Consider the following 13,333-nt stretch of genomic DNA (forward strand, 5'->3'; position numbering starts at 1 on the left):
TATGCAGGGAAGCACTGTGTTTATGAGACTTTCTTCTTCAGAAGTAAGTTGCATAGCAAAGATGTGCAACTTTTAAACAATCAGGAATGCCTTCAGAAACTACTTGCTTGTTCTGATAATCTCGAGGGTTCTAGAGAGTCCTGATGTGTACTAGTTTTCACTTAAGTTTGTCTCACCTTTTTTGGAATATGCTGTGAAGCTGCTTCAGAAGTTAAATTGGAGTGCATACGTAATAAGAGATATTGCAAGAAGAAAATGTTCAAATTAGTTTCTACAAAAATTTATGCTTTCTGAAGCTTTTTTTTTAGTACAAAAGAAAACCATACACAGATTTTTAAGAGACTTTGTTTCTGTAGTTGAGGCCTAAATTCAGGCCACATTAAAATATGTTAAAGAATGTTTAGCAAAATTCCTAGTTGTAGGTAGGCTGACCTAGAAGCTTGCAGACACAACCTGATGATCGTGTCCCAGAGGGAGTAAGCAGGAGCTCTACAATCCCCAAATTCTTGGAACTATTTTTGTTATATAAATACCATTTTAAAAATGTTTCTAAAACTGCCTTTTAGTATTAAGGCCACCAAATTTCAGGCAGTTGAACACTGTTCATTACCTATCTGATTCTTCGAGCCCTTTGTTTAATTTGACCATTCTCATGTGTATTCCAGGTGTATGGCATCTTTTGCAACCCATGCAGTCAGCGAATTCACTATTGATTCATCTCTTACTTTTTCAGTGTAACTCCTTAAAGGCTGAGTAGGGGGGGTATCAGTACATTTTAAGAAGTGTCTTTTTAGTTATAAGCTTGTATTAATTTAGCCTAAATGTGAATAATCAGTAGTTTACAAAGTTGAGACAGTTCTCCAGAAACCTCTTTAATGCAGCTTCTTCAAGCTCCTTCCTCTCTCCATTCCCCCCCGCCAGGGAACCTAACATAGTGTCATCCTTTTTGCTTTGTAGATGATGTGTTTTTACCCAAAGACATTGATCTAGACAGTGTGGAAATGGATGAAACAGAGCGAGAAGTGGAGTATTTTAAAAGGTAAAGTGCTGTAATCCCTATACATAAAGCTGTTGTGCTTCTTCCCATGCTGTGACTTTAAAACAAACCAACCAACCAATGAAACCAACAACCGAAAACCAACCCACAACTAAGTTACTAACTCCTAGCAGAAAAGCCTGTGTTGTACTGTGTTGTAACGCAACAAATCCTCTTACAGCTGACATTCTGAATACTGAATATAAGTCACTGAAGCTGTAGATCTACAGATTGTAGATGAGTAGCACAAACACAGGAATGAGTGCCAGAATCGTCCATGTGTCTGTCCCCCAGGTTCTCATCAAGGCTCTCAGAATATTCTCAGTTACCATTATTTTCTATAAGCAAAGTTTGCATGAATATTTCTTTTATTATTCATACAAACCACATACTGACTAGTGTTAAAAAAAAGGGAAAAGACAAAGTGTTGAGCAAGTAAGACGTTTTACATTTCAGAGCAGCTATTTCGAAAAGGTTTGTTCATGATATTCTCTTCCTTGTTTATAGGAGCTATTAGTTTGGAATTTTATACTGCACATGAAATAGAGATGGTACAACTTAGATATTATCTTGTGCAAATCATAAAGAAGGGATGCTTATGCTACGGCAATGAAGGATATGGTAGAGGTAGTATAGAAGAATAATATGAAACTGCTTGTGAAAATTTCCTTCTGTGTGTTTTGGTTGCTCTGGGGATTTACACATCATGTTACCTTTAAATTCCTCAAATATGAGTAGACAGCCGGTGTTTAAGTAATGTAGCGCTTGTGGTTTAGTTTTAGGTAGTCCTGCAAGGTGCAGGGAGTTGGATTCTGTCATTATGGATCCTTCCAACTTGATGCATTCTGTGATTCTATGTTCTTCCATAATACTGAAACTACTCAAATTTGTGGTGTTTAATTGTGGCTGGGTGTGCTGATTTCTCATTAATCTAATCTAATAAGCCTTTTGTCATGAGAGCCAAATCTGAAATGTTACAAATAAATTGGTTTCTGCAATTTAACCATTTAGGAATCAACATGTCTTTGGTAGTTCTGTGAAATGCTGTTTGATGAAAGGATGGAGGTTTTCTTAAGAGAGGGCTTTGAGTATGGATTTCAAGTTCTTCTCTGAATTCTTACAGTTTTCATTGTCTCTGTGTCTGGGATGAAATCTGTGTCTGAGTTTTACAAAGGACAATATAACTGCTTCTCTGTACTGCTTGTTATTACTATACAAAATGCATATGTCTGATTATTTATGGAGTTACAATGTACTACCTGAGGAAATTTTCAAAAGTGCACTTTCTCTATTCTTAAAATTTATTTTCCTGAATGGTGCCAATTAACGGATTTTTATGTTTTTTTTTAAGTTGAAATGTAGGTTTTATAAGTGAAACATGGCATATATTAGGCTGCTAGTGTTGGTGCTCAGCCCTTCATGGGTTTCATAGAGTCATAGAATCAGCTAGGCTGGAAAAGAACCATTACCCAAGCACTTCATGGAATATTCTTGGCTTCATTCAAGTTTGTTGTATCTGTAACAAGAAAATTTAAAAAATCTTTTTTTCATCAGTTCAGTTCTTTTCATTAATTCTCTATTCTCAATAGGATGAATGAAGCAGTATCTTATATTTGTAGAAGCACAGCTGAAGTTTGGAGATAAACTTGTCAAATGTGTTTCCTAATGGAAGCTTTAACGCTTCTTAATGTACTGGTTTGTAATGAGTAATTGGTGTAATCTACTCTTCACTGTCATCTGTTAGGAAGTGTGTGTAAGTGTCCAACATTTTTGTGTGTACCTGTTCAGAAGAGGTGTTTGAAAAGCCCTCATAATGCTGTTCTAGGAGAGAAAAACTACTCAGTGCTGTGAAGGCACTGTTAAAGGTTATGTTTTCTGTCACTTGATAATTTCTAACATAATCATTAGCAGTCTGGCAGCAGTGCTTGTTTTAGTAATTCTTTATGCAGATGAGCTGCACAGGGCTACTGGATTCAGACTTTTTGCTGATAGTTTGTTAATTTGTCATCTTTTCTTGCTTCCTAGTGGTGTAATAGATGGATAACTTTATATCCAGACTTCAGAATTAATCTTGCAAGCTACTTCTGAATTTAGTATAGAAAGAACAAAATAAGTCTAGTTCTTCTAATCTCCCACTGTACCTTTACTATTTCACTCCTTCTGTTTGCTCCCCTTTTTTTGGCTTTCAGTTGCTACAGAAGCTGTATAGCCTTCCAGAGAGGGAGATGCGCTACCTTGATGCTGTCATGCAGCCTTAGCCTAACCAAGCTACGCCTTGCTTTGATAAAGTTCTTCAGCATTGTCACTGAAATGCCTGCACATGCCAACTTTTTTCATAAGTTCTTGTGTTAATTGGAATTCAGTGAAAGTAAATAAAAGTATTTGTGTTCTGAAGGTGCTTTTTCCCAGGCATGTGAGCTACTTATCTGCTGTATTATAAACAAACCTCCTTAGGTCTTTTCTCATACGTAACTTCACTATATTCACAAAAGAAGAAGCAGTGTTCCATGCCATTGGTACTTCTGCTTAACGTATTACCATTCATTCTCACTGTTAGAAGGTTTAGGTAAATACATCTCTGTTTCTATTTAACAGCTAGCTTCTCTGCTGCTAAATATGCAGTGTTCTTTGCTTCTTCATTCACTTACTCTTGCTAATCCAGCAGTATTTAAATGAATGGTTTATGATGCATTTTCAGAGATGGACAAGTGATTTTTTTTTGGTATAATTTTTTAAAAAGAGGTTTTGTCATTCTGAGTGAGAGCTGCTCTTCAAAAGAGGGATAACACTTGTGGCTTGTCTTTAAGTGTATTGATTTCACTTTGTCACTTTTTTTCTTTTCAGATTCTGCTTGGATTCTGCCAGACAGACAAGGCAGAGACTTTCCATCAACTGGTCCAATTTTAGCTTGAAAAAAACCACCTTTGCTGCACATTGAAATGGGGAGGGAACCCTGCAGGAATCAATGAACGACAACTCCACTTATCTGTCCTGCTGTGCTGAGAGCTTATCTGGTCTTGAGCCAGTGCTGCCTTGCCTTGTCCCCAGTGCTGTGTGGATCTGCACTGAACCCTTTGGCCTGATAATTCTTGCGGACTGAGAAATTGCCACTTTCTACCTGAATTTGTTAGCTTGTGTGCTTGTAGTCTGTGAGTGAGACTTACTTGATTGTAGCTGTATGCCGTTGGAGTTGGAACAATAGCTCTTTTCCATCTCCTTCTGAATGCCTTGGCCTCAGAGACTTTAAATTGCTTAGGCTTGGGTGGAGGCCAAAATACTAGTTTGCATCATCTGCAGTGGCTCCTGTCACTTCTGCATCTAGCTATGTTTTGTCATTCTGACTCCTGACAAAGGAATGGACCTAGTCAGTTGTGCTTTCATCTGCTCCAGAATTCTCCTGACATGACTTCATGAAAAAGAGGCTCTTATGGGACAAGTATTTCCTCAGTTCTTTCACAATCTACTGTTTAAGAGTGTACAAGTTACGCTATTTGTGTTTTGATTTTTTTCCTGACTTGTAGCCAGCTTGTGTAAGAATACTTGCAGAATGAGAAAATTTAAAAAAGAACAGTACTCACACTATCAAATCTGTTATAGAGTGTATAATTGTATTAACACTGAAGCCTAACTGGCTACTTTTTTAACATATTGTTAAGTAATATTAAAATCATGTCTTTCTTTTTGAAAGATGGAATACATTAGTATGGCAGAAGGCTTGTGTCTTGCTTTTTTCTGCTCGGGTGGGGAAAGGGAAGAAGAAAGTGGTATTCTGAGCTAAGTTTCATCTTCTGTCAAAGTCGGTCAGTGAATGCTACTTAACTTCAGCATTTTCCGTGTTTGACAGCTCATCTGATGGGAAAAACTGCTGCCTGCTAGAGCCAGAAAAACTCCTGCTGAATGCTGGAATTAAGTTTGTGAATTCTGTGAATTAATGTAATACTCCTGTTTCAGGAGATGATTTGTGAGAAACACGGTAATACAGAAATTTCTGATTTGACATCAGTGCAGAAATGAAGTAGGTAGGCTCAATGCTACTATAATGTAAATAGCTAACGATATAGTAATGTTTTACAGGTTGCATAGTATTACCCAGTATGGAAGAAAAATGGTAATACAGGATTTTGATTTGTGTAAAGATACTGCACTTGTAGGTTTTTTTCTGATACTACACTCTTCATTCAGAAGAGGCAAGAGAAGTCTTCTTCTTACTGCCAGATGACCGTGCTTACCCAGATTAAAAGGCAGTCTTCCTTACTTCATTTTTTTTTTAAAGAAAACAGTACTTCCACTCAGCACGTACTCAAAATGACAGTACAGCTTCAAAGTTCACTAATGTCCTTTTCCAGAACCATTCCACATTTTTATTTCTTGCTAACACACATTTTTCTGTGATACATCCACTGAGCTTGGGACTGCTTTGCAAGACACAGTGTAATTACACTCAGGTTTGGACTTGGGAAGGTTTACTTCTATGTTCCACATGAGGCCCAGACATTTGCTTTCAGACCTCTGAGGTATCTACAGCTTTGCATCCCTCTTATTGGTCCTGGAGCTCCTATCCCAGTGTGTGCTGCTGGTACAGAATATATCTGCTCATCTTATACCCAGCCATTGCAGGTAAAGGAGCCCTCAGCCTCCTCTTGCATTGAAGGGAATGACAACAGCTGTTCTCAAAATACAGTTCAAGGATGTAAAGGGGTCACCTTCTATTAATTGTCTTCAGATTGAGGTTGAGGAAGGAATAATAGTGTAGCCTCACTTTCTTTGTCAGTGCAGTATTGTAGCCTGTGTATTTATTTGCTTGTGCTGGAGGAATAGCATCTCAAAGGTAATACCTATGCCACTTAGCGCCAACTGTCTGCAAAACCCATGTACTGTTGAAAGTACCTCCATCACTTAATGAAAAAGAATGAACTTTGGGATCATGGAGGCTTGCAGCCGTTGCAGCCTGAGTTATATTTTAGTTACATAAAAGTAGTGAGGCTTCTCATGTGGGAGAGTGGCTCTGGGGGGGAAAATGCTGAAGCTGGATGTTTGTGTGAAATGCAGCCTCTTAGACTTCAGTTCTAAACTGCAACACAAGGTGGCAGTGGATGTCATCACTGCGTTGGTCATTTCTGCATTGGTGATCTCAACAAATTGAGGCCTGGGGTGGAAAAACTAGTTGATGTCACATGGGTAAATATTGGTGCAACTTTTCTAGAGTAGGAAAGCTTTAAAAGTACCGAGATTTATAATGGTGCTAGAAAACTCATTTTATATTTGTTTTCACTTGTAAATGGGGAAGAAAGTTGCTTTTATTCTTTACTGGCAAAGCCATTCAAAGAGTGATACATGAATATGACTGCTTCTTTTTATCCTGGGTTAAGACAGCAGAAGCCCTTTTGAGGAATATATATATACGTGCGTTTAATATCCTTCAAAGATACTTGCATTGTGTTCCACTGTGGTCTGTTAGTACAACTGACATGTTTCCATGTGCTATTGAGAACACATGAAGAGTGAGTCTCCATGGATCTGCAGTTGTTGCACTCTGATGAGAACTTACAGGCAAGTTGTGGTTTTCTAAATTCATAACGAAGTGAAGATAAGTATTTATGGTCTGGGAGCCAGGAGACTTGAAAGTACTGGCTTCAGTTCTACCACTTTTGTGGCCTTGAACAAACAAGTTAGTTACTGTTAACTACATTAATGAAATGGTTTTATTAAGGATTTGCTGAATTATGAGCATGTTTCTTAATGCCTGATTAAGTCAATGTGAAGTCTGTTTAAGTATAGCATTATAACATCCTGTTGGAAGGACAGATGTCCTACATTTTGATGTCATTCAAATGTGTTCAGTGCAAGTAATATACATTCAAAGGTAACTTTGACTAGAGAAGACTTCTAGAAATAATACATCATGACTGAGTAAATTTGAGTTCTTCATGAGAGTTGGAAGGGGTGGGGAAGTGATAGGTTTTTGAGTGGGCTACTTTGTTAACTAGTGTAACTTGTCCTCCTTACTCATCCTAACCTGTATGAAAGATTAATATCTAAACTCTGCAGGTCACTGGTGGCATATCTGCCAGTATCAGTGCAACTGAATCTCAGGGTGTGGTACTTCTTCAGGCGTTTCCTTAATGGAAGAGGGCATAATTGCACAAAGTGTTTGTATCTTGAACAGTGTTGATACTGGGTCCTCTAAGACAGCCTGTACATAGGGATGTCTCATCACTGCTTGGCATTCACTGTTGCTGCTTACTGAGGGAATGTAAGTGAGAGTTAAAAAGTCTTCAGCACACTTTTGTGGTATGGCATTATTGGCACTTAAAACTGTGTAGCTGAGGTTCAGCATGTTGGTAACACAAATCTTGCCACAGACTGAGAAGATGATGTGTTAAAAATTAATTCATGTAGTGACTGTTGAGTGCTTAGGTGTTCATTGTGCTCTCTGCTGCTCAAAAGGCTTTGCAAAGTTTCTTTGTGTTTCAGGGAAAGGTTAGTTTGCCTTTAGTGTGGAACCTGTTGTATCACGATGGGGAAATTAGTGGTTACTAGAGTAAATATTTACACTAATACAATTTCACACCTCTCACAGTACAAATGAAGGTGTGTGACTTGTAATTGTAGAAGCTATTCTAAAAACAAACAAGTCCGCTATGTTGTAACATCCATTTGAACAAGATTAGGTGTGTAGTATCCTTGTTGTCTTTGGCTCTTTCTCTGTATTTAAACCTTTGGGAAATCTGAAGACTGAAACCTTTGACAGGGGAGTTCTCTGAAGCGAAGTCACAGAAGCTTTGATTCAGGATGTCTCCCTTCCTACTCCTTCCCATCAGAAAGAACTTTCCAAAAAATTTCCAGTTTTCCAAATTTTAAATGGCTTCTTAATTGCCAACAACTTGTGTGTCCTGTGTTATCCCATTTGTCATTAACTGAACATGTTAAACAAACATTAAAATGTTGTATTTTGTACTGCTACTACAGGCAGCTGATGTAAGCGAAGTTCTTGAAAGGAGAATGTTCTTCTCTGCTCTTCTGTTTTCCCCACTGCACAAAGAAATAACAATACCAAACCTTTGGGCATCATATCTGTTCTTCACAGGTCTGTGTGTTTACTTTGCTGCTGCTTTTATCTGTATAGTTGGGCCTCTCCCAGCTCCATACTTAGAGATGTGGAAGAAACTACCTGTTGGTGCACTCTGGATCTACATAAAACTGTTGAAAGACAGGCCAGGTAAACCTGTGTTTTCCTGTAACTACTTTTGGGCTTTACTGGTTTGCTTATAAAGATGATAGGTAAAAACAGGATTGTAAAGTGGGTGGTGTTCAATTTGTATCTCTGTAGAAGACTTAAAAGGGGAGAAGGTATATATTGATTGTGTCTTCTCTGGTAGGTTTTTCCTCTGTGTTTGGTTGGGGTTTTTTTAAACCTACTAGTTTGAATGTCTTAAGATGGCTTGACGCATATTTTCACACGTCAGTCACAAGTCTATAGCTTTTGACATTGCTGTTTCAGCAGGTATTGTTAATCAGGAATACATGGTTTTACTGTGTCATCAGCAGCTATTCAGGCAGAGTTACCAGGAGAACAGAATGTGCATAGTTTGGATGTTTGCTTAACCTAAATTTTCCTTCCAGAATGTCTGCGTTGCAGAAATACAGCAACGCAAAGATCTGCATGGATGCAGTTTGTCAAGAGGGATCATCTGAATGGGTTTGTGTTCTTTTTCTAGATACCACCCAAAAGACAAATAACATCCAGTGATGCACATTTGGGAATCTCACATCAACTCTTAACCTCCGTTTTCTTCACCAGTTTTTCTGGAAGCTGAATGGAAAAGTAAAACCAGCATCTCTTTGACAATACTGTAATACCCAGTACCTGACAATTTCAGATTTGTTAACTGACAAGGAACATCTGAGAAGGTAATTTTTTTTGTGCTACAAATAATACTTAAGCCCAGCTTGCCATTTATGAAGAGAGGAGGCAGTGGGGAGATGTAATATCCTTAAAGAAAAAGCAGCACCTAGTATTACATGGAAGAATAAATAAAAATCTATACTGGTATACTCACAAATCATGTCACTTATATTGCATAAAGTAGCATGCGTTCCACATGAAGTGTGTCACTTGATCAGTTGATGCAAGTCTGACTTTTCTGAGGGAAAGATGTCTAGACTTGTTTTCCCATTCTGGTTTCTTTGAAACAGGCTGTTAAATCAAATTAGTACAATAGTTTGTGCTGGTTGGGGGAGGTTGCATGCAAGCAGCAAGCTGTTGTCTAAGATTGTTTTGCTTGTGACTGAGATACAAGATTTGAATCCAGGGTGCTGAAGTAGAAAAGCTGGAATGCTGAACTCATCAGACCAGATGACTAGTGCTGCCTGCTGTTGCTTCAACAGACTTAATGCTGCAAGCTATTTACGCACATCAGCTCATGGGAACGTGGTTCCATGTTTACTAGAAATACATAATCAGCAAAGTCGTCTTCTTCCAGAAGAAAACAAAAGCAAGAATTGAGTCACTTGAAGTCAGATATTTGAATGTGTGTACCTTGTCTCATGTACTGTGTCTTCAAGACCTTGTACAAGTTTTTGTCCATCTGTTGTTTGACCATTAAATGGAGTCTGTAGTATTGCTAAGGGCAGTTAAGTTGAGGTTTCCAGGTGATTGTGGTGTAACCCTGGCTGACAACTAAGTATCAAACAGTACCACTCATTCACTCCCCCAGCAGTGGGATGGGGAGCTTCATAATTAAGGTAAAATAATAATCATAAAAACAAAAATAACAAAAATATATTAAAAATAATAAATAGCAGTGACAACCAGCAGCAGTGATACACAATACAATTGCTTACCACGTGCTGACCAACACCCAGCCCTACCTGAGCAGTGATCGGTCCCTTCTGCATGACTCCCCTCAGTTTATATACTGGGTATGATGTGCTGGGATACACAATACCCCTTTGGGTAGTTTGGGTCAGGTGTCCTGTCTTTGCTTCCTCTCCCAGCTTGTGCTCCTCCTGCCTTGCAGAGCATGGGAGACTGTAAAGTCTTTCATAGGGATAGGTGCTATTCAGCAACAACTAAAACATTGGTGTGTTATCAGCACTATTCTCAGACTAAAGCCAATACACAGCACTGCACCAGCTGCTAGGAAGAAAATTCTATCCCAGGTGAAACCAGGACATGGGGGCTTTTTTAGTTGATTTGTTTTCTATTAAGTTGAGGCAAATTAGAACTAGGCAGTTTGTAAGAGAGGTCCTCTTGGGAACAATCTTAACAGGGAAAGGCAAGTTCTAAACAACACTACATCATTCTCTTCACTTACATATGTTGTATTTATGGTATGAGCAGTTTGCTGTAGTGAGTGAATTTTCACGCCTGGAAGCAGAAACAGTTGTGCACTCTTGCTCACTGTGAAAGATGTGATTGGTTTCCTTGAGAGTCAGAGGGGAAGAGAGAGTACCCTATCATACTAGTCTCTAACATTAGCAACAATACTGTTGCCTTTATCCTTTCCTGCAAGGTCACCTCTTAAATTTCTTAATTGACTGAACTCTTACTTTCTGTAACAATCTGCAGATAAAGTCTTTGTCTTCTAGTTAACATATAAGCTTTTCCATTTGAAAAGAATAGTGAAAATGCTGTTTGCTACCATTTACCTTATAAGAATCTTCTATTTACTCCCTTCTGTGCCATCAATCTACCGTATAAGCTTTAAAAGATGTCTCTTTCATTCCTAGACTAAGACTGCATGTCTGAATAGTCAATTTAAAGAATTCATGAACCTTTTCAGTAACACAACTTGTGGTGCATGTCACCTGCCTAAGCTGTTTTGTGGTTCATGGTGAAATTTTGTCATTCATTCTCTCCAGCTGCCTCTGAGCCTTTGTGTCATTTACACTGGTCATACTTCTTGTATTTCACCAGGTGGAGAAAGTTTTTGCAGGCTGTCTTGCAGAAAATCCCATTCTTTCTGTATCATGAGTCAAAAGGCATGGAATTGTGTATTGACTGTTCTTTTTTATTAAAGAAAATAATAACGATAATAGTTGGGATTGCTTGTGGTCTTCAAGTGTGATTTTAGGAGGAGCTGGCATAATGTCAGTGAGGATAAACTGAGCGGATAAGAACAGAATTGTAAGGCAAATGCCTGATTACTTTTCTCTTTATGCAGATGCCTCTTTTGGATGCTAACCTACATTTGTGCAATAGGAGCGTCATCTCTACATGCCTTGAACATACTAGGCGTAGGAGTTGGGGACTTGAATGAATTAGGCATTGGCAGAGACACAGATTTTGGCAATGCCTTGAACTAGGACATGATAATCTGCGATGCATGCAAGTAGACTAAACAGAAGTAAACTAAAGAGAAGTCTTAAAATGTCGAAGTCATTATCCGTACAAAGGTATGTTTGTCCTGGGGCTGGAATCCTTTAAATGATGTGGTGTAGGGACAGATAAGCTCTGGCATGACCTGCTTACTAGTTCCCTTTTTTCATACCAGCAGTATGTCAATGTGACATGGTATGATGCTGTGGGAGGAGCATGCATTATAAAACCCAAATACAGTTGTAGATCACAGTCTCTGGGCTGGCTGGGTAATTTTGCTCGTTGCCCAGTTTCTTTGTAAAACAAAACAAACCCAAAAGAAACAACAACTAAAAATGCAATATAAGAACCCCAACCAAAACTGCTTGTGTATTGAAACTGGGGGATTATAATTTATACTCTTGATTGGGCTTTGAAATCAATTGACACTGTGTAATGTTTAGCCGTTGGCAACTTAAGCAATCTTGAGTGTTGCTGTAATACAAAATCACCCAAACAAAAGTTAGCTCAGTGAAGAAACTGCGCAGCTGGTTGAGAAATTGTGGAAGTGACAGAGTTTTGAAATGACTGGGAGAAATAAAAAACAACAAAGCCTAATTGAGGTGGTACAGCATGGAATGCATTATGTGTGTTATTTTGCAGGAGATAATGCAGCATAAATATGAAAAACAAGCATGTTAATTGCTTCAGTTACATGTGTAAATACGGATGCTCTGTTTTAGCTTGTAATAGTTTAATATGGTATTGGGCTTAAAGGTAATGTTATTTTAGATGTTTAAGGATTAAACATTGCACAGAGGCTACTTCTGAAAATCCCACTTTTTATTATTTTTTTCTGGTTGTAGTAACATTTCTTATAGGCTTAAACTTTATAAGGTGTGATATCATGGCTATGCTGAGCAAGTGCTGTGCTCTACAGAACTTCACACATTGTATCTGGTATAACAAAATTAGGTACCTGTGGGTAAATGAAGAGAAAAATAAGGTGCTTAGGTGCCTTTTTGCATTTTAACTTGATTTGTGAAGCATGTAAAAAGATTGTTGTAAATCTTAAATGCAAGTTTTTGTGTCCTACAATTCTTTGGAAATGTGTTACCTTTTGTTTTGGTTCTGATTTTTCTGATTTAATCCATTTACTTTCTTAAATAGCTTTTCCCTTATGTACTGGGAATTGGTCTTTCCTTAGGAGGATTATTCATGAATATGTGAACTGTGGTAAAGATGCCTTCAAGCTGACACTGGTTTCCCACGTTGGTGTACAACTGGAATAAATGAGGCTGAGGCAACTGTGACTTCACTTTACAGAGAATCATCAGCACAGAGATGAAGCAGTTTTGCCCCAGCTACAGTGCAAGTCTGAAACAGAGCTGGAAACTGAACCCAGTTATTAAGAGGCTCAAGTCTGTGGCTGAATTTCGAGTCTGTCTTGTGTCATGAGGATTTATAAAAGAACTGTTACTGGATAAAGAAGGAGGAGCAGCACTGTGAAGCATTTGCTCTTTGCTTCATGACAATTTTTGCACTGAGTGTTCTCTTCCTCATCTGTTTACTCACACCACCTCCCAGACCATCTCATCGATCCTTCTTGCTCCTACAGGCCTTGTGGCTGAAGTCCCCTGGAAATACCTATGGAGCGACTGGGTTGTGTAAGTGCTAATGTGCTCATGAGGGTATTGGACAGCAAAACTTAAGAATTAATACTATGGATTTTAGTTTGTTCAGTTAAACTGTTACCTCATGAAGGCCTGAAATGCCATCATCACGCTGTAGTGGTTCTTACATTGTGTGGCCAGAAACAGAGTGCCCTGTCCTGTAGTCAGACTGTTCTGCAAGAAGTTTGGTGGGGTCAGAAAGAAGTAGAACTCCTAGCTGTTCTCTGAACAGCATTGGATGAGAGAAAGAGGGAGGAGTCTGGTGTTTCTTTGTTAGCTCATTCATTCCTGGCACAGTAACAGCATGTCCTGTGCTGGAGCATG

The 13,333-nt window shown here is 38.6% G+C and overlaps 1 protein-coding gene across 3 annotated transcripts in view; it reads left to right on the plus strand.

The window, feature by feature from the left end:
• FAM193A (family with sequence similarity 193 member A) overlaps positions 1-4,748 on the plus strand; it is a 46,584-nt gene extending 41,836 nt beyond the window's left edge. For all 3 annotated transcript variants that reach the window (XM_005148526.4, XM_031048411.2, XM_031048410.2), the window contains 2 exons: positions 958-1,039; positions 3,881-4,748. In XM_005148526.4, the coding sequence (XP_005148583.1) occupies positions 958-1,039; positions 3,881-3,974 (176 nt within the window). In that variant the 3' untranslated portion in view covers positions 3,975-4,748. The remainder of the gene's footprint in view (positions 1-957; positions 1,040-3,880) is intronic.
• The last annotated feature ends 8,585 nt before the right edge of the window (positions 4,749-13,333 follow it).

The sequence above is a fragment of the Melopsittacus undulatus genome, chromosome 7 (assembly GCF_012275295.1).
Source record: "Melopsittacus undulatus isolate bMelUnd1 chromosome 7, bMelUnd1.mat.Z, whole genome shotgun sequence".
Classification (NCBI taxonomy): domain Eukaryota; kingdom Metazoa; phylum Chordata; class Aves; order Psittaciformes; family Psittaculidae; genus Melopsittacus; species Melopsittacus undulatus.